Source organism: Serinus canaria, chromosome Z (genome assembly GCF_022539315.1).
Source record: "Serinus canaria isolate serCan28SL12 chromosome Z, serCan2020, whole genome shotgun sequence".
Lineage (NCBI taxonomy): Eukaryota > Metazoa > Chordata > Aves > Passeriformes > Fringillidae > Serinus > Serinus canaria.
The window spans coordinates 85,398-105,384 of NC_066343.1; the positions used below are offsets into that span (position 1 = coordinate 85,398).

The following is a 19,987-nucleotide window of genomic DNA, read 5'->3' on the forward strand; positions in this document are numbered from 1 at the left end:
ACTATTATTGTTAGTCTGGAAGCTACAGCTGGTAATCTATTTTTCCTGAAGTTTTTTGAAACTTTTTTTATTCTAGGCATTTATTGCTTTTACCTTGTGGTGCTGACATAGTGAACTGTTATAGCAAGAATCTGAACCCATTTTAATGAGGTATAAAATTAGGTTTTAAAAATATGCATGACCGGTTTAAATTTTTTAGTTCCTGCAGCCTATGAAGACAGTAATTTCATTGAATAATTACCGATTGTGAGTTTACAAGGGGCACTTTCCTTTAGAAATGAACAAGCAAAATAATCTGGTTTCCACCAATTTATCTAAAACCTGTGGTGTTCAAAGACTATGGTACATCTATTTGGTGACAAATTAAACAATTCAATTGGACTTTTTTTTCATTTTAAACTTCTTAGCACTATCACTGAGTTGTTACATCTTGCTTTTTTAAAACTAAGAAACTTGTATAATGATTGGTCCCTTTTGTATACGCTAAATATTTGCTGAAGTATTGTTTTGATAGGAGGAGGAGGAATTATTTAGTTTAGCATTTTTGGGTTTGTGAAATGCTACTTTGCTTCTGAAATTGAAGTATGCATGTTTCCTGAGATTGCTGTAAAGTCTTCAGAATATTTTTTTAGAGGAATGACTTCAAAGATCCTTTTTGGCTTTCTAGCTCATCTAACAGTGAGACAAATTGGTACTTTTTTTAAGCCTATTCTTGTGCTTGAACAAGCAGTTTTGTTGTTGAGGAAGTCTCCTTTCTTCTTCCTTTTTTTTTTTTTCAGTTTTTAAAAAATTATTTTTATTTAATTTCCTTTCTCCTCCAAGCATCTCCAGTTTCTTTCCATTGCTTAGATATTTGAACAGAGAGTATCTTTCATGTCATTTTCCTAAATCTTCCAATTACCTGTAGGAGATTGCTCTTTTTAATAACCGCATAACTATACATAACATAATGTCTGAAATCTTCATTTGCTGTAAATCCACATTCAGTTTTCATTTTTAGATACATACAGCAGCTGAATCCTCAGTCTTGTGAAATTAATAAAGTGATTTCTGAAATAAATTATATCTTCTGTTGTTTTATTTATATCGGTTCTTAAACCCATATAACTGATCTTATTTGAGTAATCTAAATATATGAAACTGCTTTACTCTATCTTTTTTCCCCCCAATGTCCACATAGCATTATACTGAGATTAACAATTGTATCAATGCAATTTTAAAACAAATGTTATTTGTTAAGCATATATTTAAATAGAAATGTTATTTTCTGTTACTAGGTTTATCAAGAGTTACAAGAAATTTGGCGGCCCTCTTGAGAGGTAAAGTTGTTTGATTATTATTTGTGTGACTTGGAATCTCTTTTTTATAGACATTAGAATGTAGAATGACACTTTAGGCAGTAGGGGAAATACATAATCTTGAATATAGTGTGACTTCAATGTAGTATCTTCCTTTACTTCATATATGGTATGTGTGCAGGCAGCCACACAACATACTTTGACATTTGGAGATACACTTCCTTTATATTTATCTGCTGACTTGTTTACTCTTCATTGGTGATAATCATTAATTTGTCACGTTAGATAAGCTGTTGAAAGCCTATCAGTATATCCACTCTGTCAAAGTTAGTTTTGCATTTTGCATATTGTCAGTTACCATTTTAAGCTTCTTTCCTTACTCCTATTTTAAGAAAAACTTCTCATCCTTAAAAATATTAATACTTAAAAATATTTATAGTGCATATGATCATGTTATTCATATATGTATATATAATTTAATGATTCATTTTCTTTTCAAAGGAAAAGTGCAGTAATTTAACACGAGGGTTAGGGTTCTCTGCAATTCTTTTTTTATTGTCCTCATTACTCAGTCATTTAGAGTTTTTTTTACTTGGATCGAAATTGTACACCAAATAGAAACTACAGCTGACTGCTAACTTGATCATTTATTTTGTTTTGAAATCTGAAGGAATCATTCACAGCTGCCAAATTTTCAGAGTTATAAAAATGAGGTTTTTTTATTACAGGTTAGATGCTGTAGCTAGAGATGCTGAGCTAGTTGATAAATCAGAGACAGACCTCAGACGTTTGGGAGAGCTTGTACATAATGGATGCATTAAAGCCTTAAAGGACAATTCATCTGGACAAGAAAGAGCAGGTACAATATTTAGCGGGTTTGAGAGGACAGTGAAAAATGACAAGAAAAATTAGTTACTCTTGCACTCTGATTATAACAGAAAACAATTTTGTTGGGAAATATGAACAAAAATGTTAGGGTGCATACTGGATAATTTAAAAAAACCCAGGGTTATAGTAAGGTGACTTTTCCCCCTTTCTGTGACTTACCCCTGAAAAATGAAATAGATTTTTGATATGCTGTGAAATTTAAATGTACTCCAGTTACGTAGGGACTTTCCAGTTCTGAAGCATTTAATTCAAGCATTTGGTCAAGAAAAGGCGATGTGATATAATTGTTTTCTGTACATTTTCTGATGTTATTTGTAAAGGTAAATATTTTAATAGCATTGTCATTTATTTTAAGGAGGTAGACTTGGGAAGGTTAAAGGCCCAACATTCCGAATCTCAGGAGTGCAAGTAAATGCAAAATTAGTCATCTCTCATGAAGAAGAGTTGGCACCATTGCACAAATCCATTCCTTCAGATCCAGAAGAAAGGAAAAGGTACTAATTTTTGCATATTTTAAGGGAGTAGTAATGCAGAAAACTTCTCAAGTCTTTTTTTTTTTTTTTTTTTAACTTTGATTCAAGCACTCTATTAAAAGCATTGTCCCTCTATTCCCTTTAAGAACTGGCAACAGTTACCTGCTCCACAGCTGTACTTTGTTTCTTCTTCCTTTGCCACAGAAGCCAGTAAGAGCTTTAACGTGTCAGTTCTACTCACAATTGTATGAACTGTGTTCAGTTAGTTCACTATTAACTGTGTTAATTAAGACTAGAATTCAGGCTTGCTGAGGAGCTAAATGTATCATCTCTGCTTGAGGGAAGTATCAAAGTGCAGCAGTAGTTGTTCCCACCTCGTGTATTGCTGTTCCTAAACTACCCACTTAGTTAGTTAGAACACTTGGATGATAATTTTTGCTTTTATTCATGGCTAGCCAATTCTGTCAGAAAGCTCATGGCTACAGACAGGTATCTGTTCTTCATATTTCGGTTGTAATCAGCTTTAAAAGACATTCCAGTGCTGATTTCAATAACTGTTTTATAGAAATACTAAGCAAATATTATTATAAATATTTGGATTAATTTCTTAAATTTACCAACATCTCAGCAGAGAAAATATATCTAGTTACATTACCTTCAGTATGTTCTCTTCCCCCTCGCTAAGTTTCAGATGTAAAAGTCATGTATTTTTCTTTCTAATATATTTCTTCTAGATATGTCATCCCATGCCACACTAAGGCTGCTCATTTTGATATAGATTGGGGTAAGGAAGATGACTCCAATTTGTTGATAGGCATTTATGAATATGGTTATGGCAGCTGGGAAATGATAAAAATGGATCCTGATCTCAGTTTGACACAGAAGGTATGTCGTCTACAATAGTTTATCAAGGACTGATTTTTTAGGTATTGATGCTGCTAAGTAGTGTTACTGAAAGAGTTTATTTTATAATAAATGAAATTGCAAAAACATATATCAGTTGTACTTCATACATAATTCATATCCTTCTCATAGTATAGTAGGTAGTAGATTTTGGGGTCTTGAGTATTTATTTTGAAGCAAGCATTCTTGCAGTCAGTTGTGTTTTCATACTCTCACGTGGTTGGTTCTGTGTAATTTAATTTTTTTTCAGTCTTTTCTTTCTTTACTTTAGATCTTCTGGTTTTGTTTCTCAATCCCTGCTTAATCCCCAGGTTCTTCAGTTGAAGCTGTCTTCCACTCTGAGCATTGACCATAGCTATACTAGAATTAGTGCAATAACTTCTTAGCAATAGTGAGCAGCAGATACTGAGGAAAAGCCTGGGGTGAAGTAAACTTTGTGACAGTGCCAACAACCTATAGCTTTCAGATTTGAGAAGACAGGTTTGTGTCAAAATTTGCTTAGTAATGATTCCTACAGCTGCCTTTCATTAATTTGTCTGGCTTTTGAAATCACGTATTTGTATTCTTGGCAGCTGCATTTAGAAGATCCATGAGTCAGAGCCAGGAGTTCGGTGACTGACTGGTACAGGTGCCCCTAGTTTCTTAGATGAAATATCAGAGTGGAGACAGAAATATGAGGCTGGTTTCTTGAGCTGGTTTTAAATTCTGAGGCAATTTCCAAGATTCTGCATTGGTTGCTTGCATTGGTTTCATTGGAGAGAAATGAAAACTTTTATGAAATTCTCCTTTGCTTTAAACATTCTGATATATTTACTAGGTATAGTTGGAGTGGATTGTTTACCATGTCCTTTTGCGGAGCTTTTTCTGTTCTGTGTGCTCCAGGCTAACATCTGAAGTTGATAATCTGTACTCAGAGGTGTGATGCTACCATTTTCTCCTCAGATTTTGCCTGATGATCCAGATAAGAAACCCCAAGCAAAGCAGTTACAGACCCGTGCAGACTACCTCATTAAATTACTTAATAAAGACCTTGCGAGGAAGGAAGCACAAAGGCTTGCTGGAGCAGTAAGTAAAATGTGGCATTCATTAATAAGGTAAAACAATATGCTTATTGGCATGTCACCTGATCCTTTTCATTTTTTAGTGCTGCACTTTTTATTTGTGTAGTATTACTCTATTCCTAATTGTAGAACATAAGACAAACTCAGGATATTAATTGCAAGTTTCATATTGTATTATTCTCTTATTATTTGTGTGTATTCTCTACCGTTGCACTAAGCTCTGTCTGCAGTCCTGAGTAAAATGGTGGCCATTAGTGGCCATAAATAAAATAAAAGGAACCCTCTCTTTGATGTAAAACCAAATCATACTTTGCAAATATAGTGCAAGGAAGCCTGTCAGTTGACACGATTAAAGAGATCAATTTGCATTCAGGGCAATTCAAAGAGGAGGAAAACAAGAACTAAGAAGAATAAGGTGCTAAAGGCTGCAAAATTAAAAGAAGAAATAAAAAGTGATTCTTCACCACAACCCTCAGAAAAATCTGATGAAGATGAGGATGAGAATAACAAGGTGAGTATCTTTCAAACAGTCAAGATACCATACATTCAGTTCTTCCTGTTAGTATCAATTTGTATTTCATCTTCTGCTCAGTAATAAAATTAGGACACCTGAATGTCATCCTTTTCCTGTGGCTGCTACAACTGATGTTGCATCAGCACAAGCACATGGAAGACTGTATCTATTTCAGTTTAATGATAAACAGATAAGTAAGGGATTATGAGTTTTCCAAATAGTTATTGAAATATTATAAATACTCACTAAATACTAGTGACATTGCTCAGTTTCAACATTTTTTTTAAAGCACTAGCCCTGTATTTGCAAGAATTGCAAATCACAGTTGTAAAACCACTGGATTTTGCTCATGTGTTACTACTGCTGGTAATAATTCTAATGGTAAAGGCTTTTTTATTGAGTCTGAGAAAAATGTCATCAAGTTCAATTAGAATGTGCAGCATAAAAAATTGTATTTCAAGACTTGCATGCGAAAGCTTGTATATACATCATGACTCATTTTTCAGAAAGACTAACCTTGTTGGATTTTTTTACTTCTGATTATTAATCTTGGTATTATGCTTTTATTGTGTCTTTTTATTTTTGTTGTTTATCACATAGCAAAATCACTAGACATAAAAATTTGGATAAAATTTAGGGTCATGTCACAGCTAATTTGAAAGGAGTTGAATTAAGTCATGGCAATTCTATAATCAATAAAATACTCAGTTTAAAGCAAACAGTTACAAGCCATTGTAATTGTCAGCTTGTTCTAAAATAAAAACTACTTATGGAAATACGTAGTTAAAATTAGTATTAGAAAAATAGTAATTTTTAATCATTCTTTCAGTGTAAGTGTTTAAATTGCACTATAAAGAATAAAATGTGAAGCCAGCGATAAAAAAAAATCAATGTACACTGCCTTGTGTTTATAGCTAGAATAATCTGCCTGGAATGTAAGACTAAGACCTGCAAATGTTGCCAAAGATTAATGGACCCTAAAACTAAGCAAATTAATTGTTCAGACTACTTTAAAAATGAGTATTAGTCTTCATTTCCATTCAAAAGAAAAGACACTGCCATCAGTTGATGGACTTAACTATGTTTTGGGAAACTGCCTAGAAATGCTGTCCTGTCTGTGAACAACAGGTACGCATCATTTCACTGCTTTTGTGCACTGAATAACAATTCCATTTCTGAAAACTGGACTGTATAGTACAACCTTCCTAAACTACTGGCTTTAGCTACTTAGATTCCTTACTGTGTGCAGTATTTAAAACTTACCGATTTTACTGCTAGAATTAACAAGAAAGTTTTTAAATAATTGGATTTTGCTAGAAAGTTTCCATGATACCTAAACACTAAAACCTAGCCCTGGTTGAGCTCATAACTTCATACTTCTTCTAAGTAACTTGTTCAAGTACTAGACAGTCTTTAATCTGTTTTCATGCAACAGATAAGCAGTTTCTATATGTGCCTTTCTGGTATGTTCAAATAAATTCAAACTTAATAATGATTCTTCCATCTGTGATAATAATACTTTATTTATAGTATTTTTCTGTGTCTGAAAGGATATTAGTTTTGATCTCAGACCTTCTCAGTGAATATTATAAAGAGCAGTGAGTAATACTTTGTTCACCTCTAAACAGCTATATGGACGCATAACGGAGAGTCTGTAATTAAAGATATTTTTAAAGCCTAGTAAAATGAACAGTTGTGGAAAAGAGAACGTAGGGATTCTGTTACCTTCTCCTGTGAGTTTTTAATATGGGATTGGGACAAAGCTAATTAGATCAGAGGTATTCTAACATCTCCCATCACTTGACTGTCTTGACTGATCAGGTGAGTCTGCAAGACCATACTTCCTTTTAGATTGCAGTCCTTCAGTCTAACAACCTTTAAAGGGATTAAATTCGAACTTTATTCCAAGTTAACTGGATGCAATTTCTCATGCCCACTGCCTCCACCAATCAGTATTTGCTTTGTCACATCAAGGAAGTGAGTGCATACCTCTCATATTTCTTTACTAACTGCATTCAGTGCTATTTAAGAGGTAATTTTTGATAAATCTACGTCCAGAAATAAAAAATTCACAGACAAAAAGTGTTTTAATCTGATAGCTGCAAAACTTGGATAGATAGAAATCCAGTTTGATGTGACATATATGCTTGCATATTGCAGGATGAGATTGTTTCAGTGAAACATCTGCATAAAAAATTTAAAGCAGAAAAAGAAAATGAAGAAAAGCCTGAGCCAGATACTGGTATAAAGAAGGAAGCTGAAGAAAAAAGAGAGACAAAAGAAAAGGAAAATAAGAGGGATTTGAAAAGGGAGAAAAAAGAAAAAGAGGATAAGAAAGAATTAAAAGAAAAGGATATTAAAGAAAAGAGAGAAAACAAAGTAAAAGAATCCACACAGAAAGAAAAAGAAGTAAAGGAAGAGAAGGTAACTAGGTTTACTTGTCTTGCATAGTGCTAGAGAAGGCCACCAGGTTTATGTAAATGATTTTGAGATGAAAAAGTGTTGTGGATCTCATTAGTTGTCATTTCAATAAAGTATTTTATGTTATTTGAAGCTTTACTTTTACTACCTGAAATCATTAGGACAGGCATTTGAAATGGGGAAGTACATCTTCAATGATATAGCTTTTAATTGGACTGAATGTGTGCAAAAATTTTTTTTTTCCCATTTTTCTTTTCCATTTCACAGAGAAAGTAAAATGTACTGTCATTGAATGTCAGCACAGATTTTATTCTTATATATTGAAGAGAATGCAATAGTTATGGGGATGGTCATATGTTCTAACTGCAGAACCACAGTAAAATGTACTTAAATATTTTTGTATCTTGCTCTTAGGTAAATGAAATCAAATCCGAAAATAAGGAAAAAACAAAAAAAATTCCATTGCTGGATACTCCAGTTCATATTACTGCTTCTAGTGAACCAGTTCCTATATCAGAAGAATCTGAAGAGCTAGATCAGAAAACTTTTAGTGTGGTAAGTCACCTTTTAATAAACTACTGTGTATACTTAATAGTCTAAATGAGGACAATTGCTGATATTCTTGATACTGTTACTTGGCACAGTAACACAGGTGATTTTTGTTACTGTTATAATAATTAATGTTATCGACAGTGTACTAAAGTGATTTTTTTACTCTATTCTAGCAGTTTTATTTTGGCTTTTTGCTATATAATATAGATATACAAGATAATAGAAAAAACTTACTCAATAGATTGTAGAATTAATAGGCTGAGAATATAAACTAAAGATTTATCTGTGAGAATCACTTGTATATCCTGCTTCTTAAGAGCAGATGTGAATGAATGTATTTGGAATTGATGGAGCTTTGGCTTCACCATATAATACATGCTTTTCTTCTTTGTAAGATAGCAAGAAAAACTAGGATTCAGCACTTCTCTTCTGAAGTAATTGCAAACTTTAGTTAGTAAACACAAGAAGAAACTATGCTAAAGCACTTAGAAATATCTTGCTGAGGTAATGTCTCTGACACCAAAAGAATTCTGTTTAATCGCTGCTGCTTACAAGAATAGAATTAACATTTGAGAAAAATGTATATGCACAATTTTTATGAAGTTTTATAGTTTGGCTGAGGCCCATGGAAAAGTATCAGTGAGTTACTTTGAACGGCTGTGGTTTTGTCATTCAGATTTCAACAGTTGTGTTTTAGCCAGCCAGGTCTTTTGGGTATATTGTGGATGCTGGCTGTGAGAACACTAGTAGGATTCTTATGACTGTGGCAGTTACTATCCAGGGGTTCATTCTTAACTCATCTGTGATTTTCAGCATGGACCTTGAGTGAATCAAGTGGATATGTCGGTGTGGCTAATTACAGAAAATTATTTGATTTCCATATACAGTAATATGTTTCTGATTACTTCTCTATTTAAGAATTGCACTCTGAATTACGCTGTCTTTTAAAAAGCTACTTTAATCTGTGCAAGTTTAATATGTAAACCAGATGCTTAATTACTTAGTGACGTGCAATTGCAATGGAAGAGCTTCCCCATTTTTTCTGAGTTGTCCCTAAATGCTTACCTAGTAATGGTGATATTCCATTTCATTCCATTTCACGTATTGGTTTGGTTTTTCTAGGTTTGGTCGCATATAGTGGGAAACAATGGGGGAAAGAGGTGATTGGTATTTATCATTATGCCACGGTCTGGTGCAGTCCAATTAAACATACTAGTTAAGTGCACTTTCAAATGAAAATGTTGTTCAGGCTTAACTGACAGTGACCTTGATGACAAGGAGGATATTCCGGTCATGGGTACCATGCTATTGGAGTTTGATGTATGATTAAGCAATTGTCTGCAATTGAAACCATGCCAACTGGATTTATCTGGATTTATTATTAAAACATTGGATTCAAAATATGAAAATTCAAGAATGCATGACCTTTATCTGTGGCTGGTCTAAGTATTCTCTGCAGCCACATCTCAAGTGCTGTGTTCAGTTGTGAGCCCGTCAGCTCACAAAGGACATTTTGGTGCTGAAGCAAGTCCAGAGAAGGGAATGTAGCACAAGTCTTATGAGGAGTGGCTGAGGGAGCTGGGATTTTTGAGCCCAAAGGAGAATCAGGGGAGAATTTACCACACCCTACAGCTGCCTTATAGCAGGTTGTAGCCAGGTGGGAATCAGGTCTTTTCCCAGGGAACTGGTATCAGGACAAGGAGAAACGGCCCCAGTATGTTTCAGGGAAGGTTTATATTGGATGTAAGGAAAGATTTCTTCAGTGAAAGAGTGGTTAAGCAGGGAACAATCTGCTCAGAGAGGAGATAGTCACTATCTGGAAGTGTTGAAAAGACCAACTGATGTGGGACTTGATATAGTTCAATTGGGATGGTGGTGTTCAGAAAAAGGTTGGGTTTAATGATCTTGGAGGTAGTTTCCAACCTTTATGGTGCTATACCCAAACTAGCTTTCTTCTAGGTAGCATAACTTCTGCTAATATCTGCAAAGGAGTGAAGTTTAAAAAATGCTCAGAGAAGCAACTGAGATCCTTTGTTGAATGCCAAGTATAATGGTTGCAGAAAGTATTGTTTGAAATGTACTGGACACTTTCAAATTTAATTTTGACATTGAGTTTGTATAGATTTGTAGGTGGTAAGTATTGCCCTACATGGTTAGGGCAATTGCAAAGTTGTAATTAGGTTAGGGCATTTGGTTAGGGCATTTGCAGAGTTGTAATTGCAAATTACTCTTGTAGTAAGTCCTTTTCCTCAGAAATCCTATATATTAAATTATATAGGATTATATATATATAATTATGTATATATTATTTATATATATATATATATATATATATATATATATATATATATATATATATATATATATATATATATATATATATATAAAATATATATAAAATTATATAGTGCTTTCTCATATCCTAGAGGTATCCTACCCTCAAGAGGAAAGCATCACCCTAGGTTTATGGAAGCTTGCAAGGGAAAGGCACTTCAAAAGTGAGCAGGTCTGCAAAAACATAGAAGGTTTTATTAGTAAATTACACACTTGGAATGAAAATCAGTATGTTAGTCCCTGACCTGCCATATAAGCCCACAGCAGTGGGTTTTGAACAGAAGAAATGGTGGCTTCACAGTTATCCAGCTGCTGATTCTTGATTAGCACCTTCTACAGCGTGATATATGTGTTTTATGCAATCTGTAGCTTTCGTAGAGAATTTCCAATTGGATTGATAATCTTCCAAAGGGAAAACGTAAAACATTTTTTAGACCTCTGAGAAAGTCTTGTGTTTCATTTGACTTCTAACAATCCTGTCTTCACCTGTGGTTATATATCACAGTAAAAGGTGAGTCATGCTTTAGAATAATTTTTTTCTTTTGATTCAATACAGTGCTTTTTTCCATTTTACAGTGCAAAGAAAGAATGAGACCTGTCAAGGCAGCATTGAAACAGCTTGATCGACCAGAGAAGGGCCTTTCTGAAAGAGAACAGCTGGAACATACTAGACAGTGTCTTATCAAAATTGGGGATCATATTACTGAATGTCTAAAGGAGTATACAAATCCTGAACAAATTAAACAGTGGAGAAAGTAAGTTATTTTCTTGGGTTTTACTTAAAAAAGGGAAATCTACAATTGGTTCCATTGAGAAGAGTAGGTTTTAGTTATTTCTCCTGTTTATTTTTCCCCCTTTCTTGTTGCTATCTTCTGTGTTAAATAGGAGTCTATTAAAAAGTGATTATACATTGTTCTGACTTGTAATGGATTGACTATAAGCATTGATGCAGAGCCCTGTATTTTGCCCAGAGGGCAGAGACATCTCTCTCCTTAACAATTTGTGTTGAAAATACACAGTTCTAAAATTGTGTTGAATGTATGATTCCAAGTTGTAGAATTCTTTTTTTTAATGTACTCTGAAATGAAATTGTGTATTATGTGTTAACTATTACTTGATAACAAGTATTTATCAATGTACTCAGATACACTTCAAAAGTGAGGGAAGAGTTTGCATCTATATCAGGTGACAATATAAAAATAACTAAGAAAAAAATCCTTGTCTTGTATTTCACTGATACGTTTTTAATGCAGTTTGACTTAGTTTTATCAGAATGTTCAGTTAATGCTTGAAAATACATCCTGTGATTATATATATATATAAAATTCCTAAGTCTTGCGTTTTCTTGAAGAATTCTGTTAGTGTAATATGCTTCTGCTGAATTTACTTCCTTTACTTGAAAATAGTAAGGTGATCTGAGATACAAAACCAAGACTCATATCTTAGGTTTATTATTTTAAGTGGAAACTTGTAATAGAGTTGTTATACATAATAATGCTGTGATATTATGTGTAGATAAGTAAAATTATTTCAGCTATATTTGATAAGAAGTAGTGTAGTTTATATTAAGTTAGAATGGTCTCATTAGACACACCATTGACTGGCTGCGTACTTAGTCAAACTTCTGGACAGAAATTGTGTTTAAATAATCACAGTGAATTAGCATACTGTTGCTTTGTGAACCTCCACACTTTGAATATTTTTGAACGCTGTTATACTGTAGGCTTTTCTAAGCATTCCACCTGCAAATTTCACTAAAAAAATCAGTATCTGTTAAAAAAACTTTTTCTTCCATGATCACAGGTATTCTTCAGAATTTTGGTGTCTTTACAGCAAAAAACTTAATTTGCTCTTCTGTGGTTCCTTCAAGCACAGATGTGGCACAGATTTTTTATCCTATGACTCCTATCCTTTTTCACAGCTCTTACTTGGTTCAAAAGCCTTGACCAGACTTTCAAAGTCTGTGGAAAATTTCTCTTGCTGATGGTTTAATACAATAAGGTTTGTTGTGTCAAGTGTCTTACACTGTAAGAAATTTCACGTTTGAAAGAATTTTTACTTCCTTTAGTTACTTAAATTTTTAATTTGCAGACTGGTAAATATTCAAAATTCAAATACTCAGATTATATATATATATGTGTGTTTTTAGAATAGATATATACTGATAGCTATGTTTTTAATAAGCATTTCACAAAAATTTAACAATTCTTATTAGTACTATTGTCCATGCACTTCACACTCTGAAGTACTTACAATAAATATTAAAAAGTGAAAAAAGTGAAAAATTGTTAAAGGAATCAATATTTTAAATACTTCATTTACAACTGCATAACATTTCTTTTGCAATTTGGCAATATTCTGTAGGTTATATAGCATTTCAGGTTTACTGAAGTGGTGTTCAAACAATTTCAGTCAAATCCATGTTCTGCTACATAATAAAGGGCAAAGAAATTTAAAGAAGAATTACAACTTCTCTTTTCTTCCTCCTCAGAAATTTGTGGATTTTTGTCTCCAAGTTTACAGAATTTGATGCCAGAAAGTTGCACAAACTGTATAAACATGCAATCAAAAAACGTCAAGAGTCTCAGGTAATATATTCACATTGTTTTGAAATACACAAATATATATTTTAATTATTATAACTTTTTATTAGATATAGAGGATTATAAAGAACATGGAAATACACTTCAAGTTAGTATTTGTGTTTCAGTATAGTAGTGTCTTTTGATAGGGTATTTTTCTAAGGTATTCAAATGAACTTTGGGATTTACCAAAAAGTACATTTACCAGTGCACTTGTCTTTTTTAGCAACACAGCGATCAGAATATTAGCGGTCATGTGAATACACATGTAATTAGAAATCCAGGTAAGAAACTTTTAAGTATATTCTTGTGTTAAATACCTTAAGTATTCATGTTTATTTCATTTCACATGTCTTCTGGGTCTGTTTTCCACACAGTACCGCAGTTAATAGACTAATACTATTAGTCAATAATAACTAATTAAGTACTTTCCACTAAGTAATAGACTAATTCAAAAAGCTTCACTAATTTGCTGGTGAAATCCAGCAGAGTGAAGCTGGTACTTAACCAGGTTATTTGAGCATCCTTTAAAAAAAGCTATTTTTGTGTTAAATTTTGAAGAGGGCAAGAGGTCTACTTAAAACTTGTAAACTTGGAAATTTTTCAGGCTGTTTGTAGCTGTCACAGTATCACTATGATGAAAGAAAGCAGTTTATTAGTCAGTCACAGTCTGACAGGGGATGTCACAGTTGTTAGTTACAGGGGCTGTCTTTTATTGTTGTCAATAACACTGATTTTTTTTCCCCCACATGTTCCCACACCTGCCTTTTTGTATGTATTGATTTTCTTAATCTTGTGGTACTGAACTTCCAAGTACATTGTCATGGACTTAAAATCAACAGTCATGAATTTTAGGAATACCACTGAAATTTTTTTTGCTAACAAGGGGGTTTCTTTAAAAGTGTTACTCAAACCAAGTCTGTGCTTTCTTAGAGAGGAAGTTGTTGACATTCTGTCCAAAATTTCTCTACTGAAGTACCCTCTGCTCACTGCCCATTTGGACACTCAGCTTCATAGACTGAATGGAGAGGTTGAGAAGCTCAGTTCCCAAGTCCTATGCATCTACATTCTAGCTTGATTTCCTCTTAATTCTGAGATTTTCTTCTCTTCGCTGGCATTAGTGCATTTGATTTTCAGCTATTTAGATCTTGTTTCTTTTAAGTTATGTCCATTTCGTACTGGTTTACAGACGACAGATAGAAGTGCTGTTTGAATTATGTGAAGTAAAAATGTTATGGTATTTCCTTTTAACCTCTGCTTTATTAAATAGATGTGGAAAGACTGAAGGAGAATACAAACCATGATGACAGTAGCAGAGACAGCTATTCCTCTGATAGACATCTGTCACAGTACCACGATCATCATAAGGACAGGCATCAGGGAGATGCTTACAAGAAAAATGACTCCAGGAAAAGGCCCTATTCAGCCTTCAGCAATGGAAAAGATCACAGAGACTGGGATCACTACAAACAAGACAGCAGGTGAGTTTCTTGAGCAATTTTGAAATCTGGTCAGAATTCTTTGTGTTTTTGTAGTTACTCTTGTAGGAAGCACCAAACAGTCTTTTCTGAGTAACACAAAATTGCAACAATGATCTTTCTCTAATGCAGTTCTGTCATTTTTACATAATTGTGGCTCTTGATGTGTTACCAGTAACTAACAAGAATAAGTTCCTATTTTTTAGATACTACAGTGATAGTAAACATAGGAAGTTAGATGAGTACAGGAGCAGAGACCACAGGTCAAGCCTGGAAGGGAGTCTAAAAGACAGCCGGATTCATTTGGACCACCGTTCCCATTCAGACCACAGGATACATTCAGATCACCGTTCCTCTTCTGAGTACAGCCATCATAAATCTCCCAGAGATTATAGGTACCACTCAGACTGGCAAATGGACCACAGAGCTTCAGGTAGTGGCCCAAGGTCACCACTGGATCAGAGGTCTCCTTTTGGTTCAAGATCTCCCCTCGGTCACAGATCTCCATTTGAACATTCATCAGATCACAAAAGTACACCTGAACATACATGGAGTAGCCGGAAAACATAACAAAGACTGATATTTTCTGGACCTTCTTTTAGCCATATACAGTAAATTAACACAGTAAATGCCTTACATGACTTGAAAGATACAGACGGGATATTCTATCAGTAGCAGTATTGTTACTTCTTTCCAGGATGCAAGGTCTATTATCCCAACAGAAGAAAAATATTTTTGTATTTAAAGTTTATGCTGCACTGTGCTGCAAATGCTGTGGCACTTTTTTTAAGAAATAGAAGATGTTTACTTTTACAGGGACCTCAACACTGCCCATTTCAGACTGGATCTTAGTATAACACTCTTCATGTCAAAGTGGTTTGAGGCTGATAATGTTTTAAGTTATGTTTGTAAATGAACTTTTAAACACTGACCTGTGCTCATATTTCAGGAGGGAATGGGGAGAATGTTTTTTTCTTAGTAAAGAAATCTCAAGGACTTTGTTCACTTTCCAAAGCTTCTTGTTTACATTGTACACTGCGACCACCTTGCCGCTTTTCATCACAAGCTTGAATATTTAAATTCTGTACCTATAACTGTAAAATAGTCGGATTTCTCCTGTTTGTGATCAGTTACAATGCCTTTTTAAAAAAACCCACAAAAAATAAAAATAAAAGCAAAATACAAACTAATGGCTGTAAATTGTAAATTTATTAAATGAGCTTTCCCCCCCCCCAGGCTTTTTTTTAATGTTCCTTTCCCCACCAACTCAGGACTTCTTGTCACAGTTATGAAACAAAATCAGTGTATGTACATGTTTCAATAAAAGATTTTGATGGAGTCACTGTTCAGAATGTAAAAATGGGGAAAGGAAACTTCATTGCATTTAATGATCCTTTTTTGATACTTTAGATACATGTTTTGTGGTTTTTTGGGGGGGTTGTTTGTTTTGTTTGGTTTGGTTTTGTTGGATTTGGTTTTTTGTTGTTGGGGTGTGTTTGATTTGGTGGGTTTTTTTTTTTTTTTTGGGGGGTCTTCTGGGTTTTTTTTGGGTGGGGGGGTGTCTTTTTTCTGTACTAAGCTGTCGGTGTTGTGATTGTTTGTAATGAATGGTAAGAAATATCTAGCTAAACTGTGCTCTGGAAAGCTTTTCAGGTGCATTGGTTTTAAAGGAGGTGTGTCAAATACCTGAACAGTTCAGTGTCCAAATCAATCAAAATTAATTGTAAATTCCTATGTTCCCTCTTCAACATGGGCAATAATGTCAAATGTGCTATGCAGGTAGTTAATATTTTAGAAGATTTGAATTACGACTTTATTGACAGAATTGTTACAATGCACACTGATTGTACATAGATAACTTCTATCTGACAAATTAAATTTAAACTAAAAGGACATGTGGGTCTTGTAGTTTTCTACTGTGTTTTTCTATACTGTGTTACTTTTCCCCAGGTTTACCATAAGAACATTAAAAGTACTGAATTTTATTCCTGGTGATAAATCAAATAGGTACCTAGCCTGGCATCAGGTGGCAGAAGGTGCATCTGCTGCTGCAGTTTTTCTCTGCTCCTGCAATATGGATTATTTTTTCCAATTAAGCAGGTCTTTATGGAAGCATTTCCATAGAACCATGATCTGTCCACAGAATTTATCTATGGATCTTACTGTAGGCACAGTTGCTGCACATTAGGTAGTTGCTGCTCATTTAGTGTAGGCTGGGACTTGATTAATTAATGCTGCTTCATTTCTTAAGTTTTCATCTTGACAGGAGCTGAGGGGTTTGAGTGGTTCTGCTTTCAAGTTTGATTGTTGAACAGTGTTCAGGCAGCAGAGTCTGATAAGATTGTTTATGTCTACCATGCACATTGCACTTCCAAGGGTGGAAACATAGAAATCGGAACACCTCCAGACAAAGACACAATTCTTCCTGGCTGGGAAGCACACAGTTGCATCCTAGAGCATAGACAGGGCATTCCCACAGAGCCTGGTTCTCCTTCAGTTTGGCTGTCATACAACACTGCTGCCTCACATGACATGGTTGGTCTGTACATTTTCACCAATGGTCCCTCAGGTCTCTGAAATACTTGATGGCTTTGATGATGTCAGTCTTTGGGAATTGGCCTCCTTATGCTTTGTAACTATAACTTTTACTCAGTCATATTTACAGATACACAGATCACATTTCCAATAGTTTAATTTTTCCCCCCTCTGCTTACCATTACATTGTAAGTACTTAAAGTTTGATAATGGAAATTAACTTCATTGCTGGTAATGCCTGTTACGCTGTATCTTACTTTTCAATTCCATATCCTCTGCAAATGATCTATTATTCAGTCTAAATGAAGTTTGATCCTTCTTTTGCTCATTTCTAACGAAAAGTCTTCAAGGAGTGTCCAGTTCTGAAGCATCCATCAGATACTAACATTGCCTGTCTGTCAAAGATTTTGGGAAGTAAGAATTCTGAAGACTGCAAGAGAAGTCCTCACGTGGCTATTGATAAAGGCTTAGGTGTTTTGTCTACCATGCATGGAAGTCTAAGACTTCCATCTTATTCCTAGTCTACCATTCCCAGTACTACCCAAAAAGAATAGATTGTTGTTAAGTATGAAAAAGCAGATTAAAAACCGTATTACTGCTCTTAAAGTTTTAGGGACAGAGAAATGCGTATTCTTGTTGCTGTTAGAGAAATGCATATTCTGGTTGCTGTTAGTTGACAAGGCTGATGATGTGATCATCATTTACCTGATCACAGTTGCTCTACGTTTTTCCCTATTTTGATCCTCCATGCATATGTTGTGTTGTCTGATCAGCATTCAGACAGTTGCTGGTTGCTGAGAGTCTTTCACCACAATCAACAGGACTTACAAAACACTCAGGCACTACTCACTGAAGGATTGACAGTTCCTGCGGTGTTGACATGACACTCCTATGAAAGGAGTGTGCCCTGACCTCCCTTTGAGACACCAGCTCCCTGGGATAAGTATTTTTAATGCCCTTTTGAAGATTGATTGGCTTGATTTGTCCCTGTGAGATAGTTTGTCATCCACAGACATATCTTGTCAGTTTCACAGCCCTAACTGGGTGGCTGCAGGGCTCCACTTACAATATAAAATCCCAGGGAAGTACTCTGGTAGCAAAGCAGTTTTAATGAGCTTTTTCCATCTCCAGTGTTGCACCTAGTGTTGTGTTCAGTGACAGGAGCCCTTTTTGGTAGGAAATTACCTCACCATTACTTAAGAATTACACAGAAATCAATGCAAACAATTTCTTGTTTCTGTTAGAGAGTAGTAAATAATGTTAAAATAGTAATACATGGTATGAGTTATCCACTTGTACCAAACAAGGTTTGTTTTACTGAACTCTGTTGGGACAGGTGTGTGCTGGCATTTTGTCTTCATTCTTCCAACAAACTAGTGTGGCTGCAGCTGAAATTTCAGTTTTCTTCTTAAAATTTTATGCTGAATCTTTAATTTGTGAAACAGTCCAGAAGCATTGGCTAAGGAATACAATTTTGTGGGATGCTGATACAAGCAGAATTAAGAGAAACTTCATTGAATTAGTTTCTTAAGCTTTTTATTTCCTCTCTATTCCATTTACTTATCTTAAGATATAAGTGGAGAACACCTGAGTTATGGTAAGTACCTTCTGGTTCACCTATCCTTAAACTTCTATGGTGTTTTTGGATATGACCAACACAAAACTAATATTTCTAGCATCTCTTTTCCAGGCCCATAGCCCTACCAATTTATTGGTAATTATTTATTGTATTTTTAAAGCTTTTAGCAAGTGAAACATTTGGCATAAAAGATGAAATTTAGTGATTATTGTTAATTTGCAGAAAATGTAAGAATTGCTGTTGTCCTGATCAAAAGAAAATAACCACTTATGAATCTTACATAACAAAATAACTCTGATTTTTAAATTATTTGTAGCATCTTCATAAACCTATTCAAAACCTACTCTTGAGATTGAGGCATTACCATAGTTGATGCCATGTTTGCACTAACAAAAATAAAGGCTTTGCTGAAAGGCTGACAGTGCCAGCTGTGTTAGGATGCGTGTGAGGGAGTCAGGTGAGTGCCTGTTTCTGGTATGCCAGACCGGTGACTGTGAAGGAAATGGTGCTCCAGGGTGCTGCAAGTCTCTCTGATGGCTGCTAGTCAAACTTGAAGCGTCCAAACATACCCTGATACTGAGTGAACCTGTTTTATACCCCAAATTCCCACCCCACAACTTCACCCTCAGTGTTTCTTGAAGACTTTGGAAATTGCTGCTGCAAGACTTCTGAGACATTTTGACATATAAACTTTAGATCTTTATATTCTACTTCAAGAACTAAGCCTGAAGCCTGAATAATACACTTGAACAATACATTTTATTTATTTCACACAGGTTTTTCATCAGACAAATTTGTCTTCTCTGAAAATAAACACACGGATATCATGGCAGAAAATCATGTGACCCTGATCCCATGATAAAAAATAATCAGAGCTTTTATTACTGCAGTACTCTTAGACATCCACTGTGTTTATTTGCATCAGAACTAGTATTTGCTGCAGTAACTGAAGTATTTGGAAAGTAATCTCATTCATCACTTAAAATTAGCAACCGGATTTGGGTTTCCCTAATTGATAATTGATAAATGATAAGTGGCTACCTGTATTGTATAGACCAAATGATACTTTGACATTCTTTTTAATCACTAAGAAGCACAGCAAACTTCAAAGCTCTGGATTGTGTAAGCCTACTAGATCATCATTCTTTTCTAGTCTTGCAACTGTGAAAAGCAATGTTATGAGTAAAAAGTTGTCCATAGTTTTAAAAGTTGCAAAGTTCACAAGTTAAACCAATTGCTGCCAAGTTGGAGTTCTAACTATTTATTGTAATAATTTCATGTTGTTATCTGTTGTTAATAGTTTCCTTGTAATTGCCTGTTCTTAATAGTGCCCCGAGCCAGCCCGCCGCTGCCCCGGGAGTGTCCCAGG

General features: G+C 34.6%; 1 protein-coding gene across 1 annotated transcript in view; it reads left to right on the plus strand.

Moving 5' to 3' along the window:
- The window catches only part of LOC103821050 (chromodomain-helicase-DNA-binding protein 1), a 56,718-nt gene extending 40,321 nt beyond the window's left edge, over positions 1–16,397 (plus strand). Inside the window, 13 exon segments of the mRNA XM_030237366.2 lie at positions 1,278–1,319; positions 2,027–2,157; positions 2,542–2,680; positions 3,394–3,544; positions 4,505–4,627; positions 4,997–5,134; positions 7,298–7,561; positions 7,973–8,113; positions 11,021–11,199; positions 12,936–13,032; positions 13,253–13,310; positions 14,297–14,507; positions 14,711–16,397. Coding sequence (XP_030093226.2) covers positions 1,278–1,319; positions 2,027–2,157; positions 2,542–2,680; positions 3,394–3,544; positions 4,505–4,627; positions 4,997–5,134; positions 7,298–7,561; positions 7,973–8,113; positions 11,021–11,199; positions 12,936–13,032; positions 13,253–13,310; positions 14,297–14,507; positions 14,711–15,074 — 2,038 coding nt within the window. The 3' untranslated portion in view covers positions 15,075–16,397.
- The last annotated feature ends 3,590 nt before the right edge of the window (positions 16,398–19,987 follow it).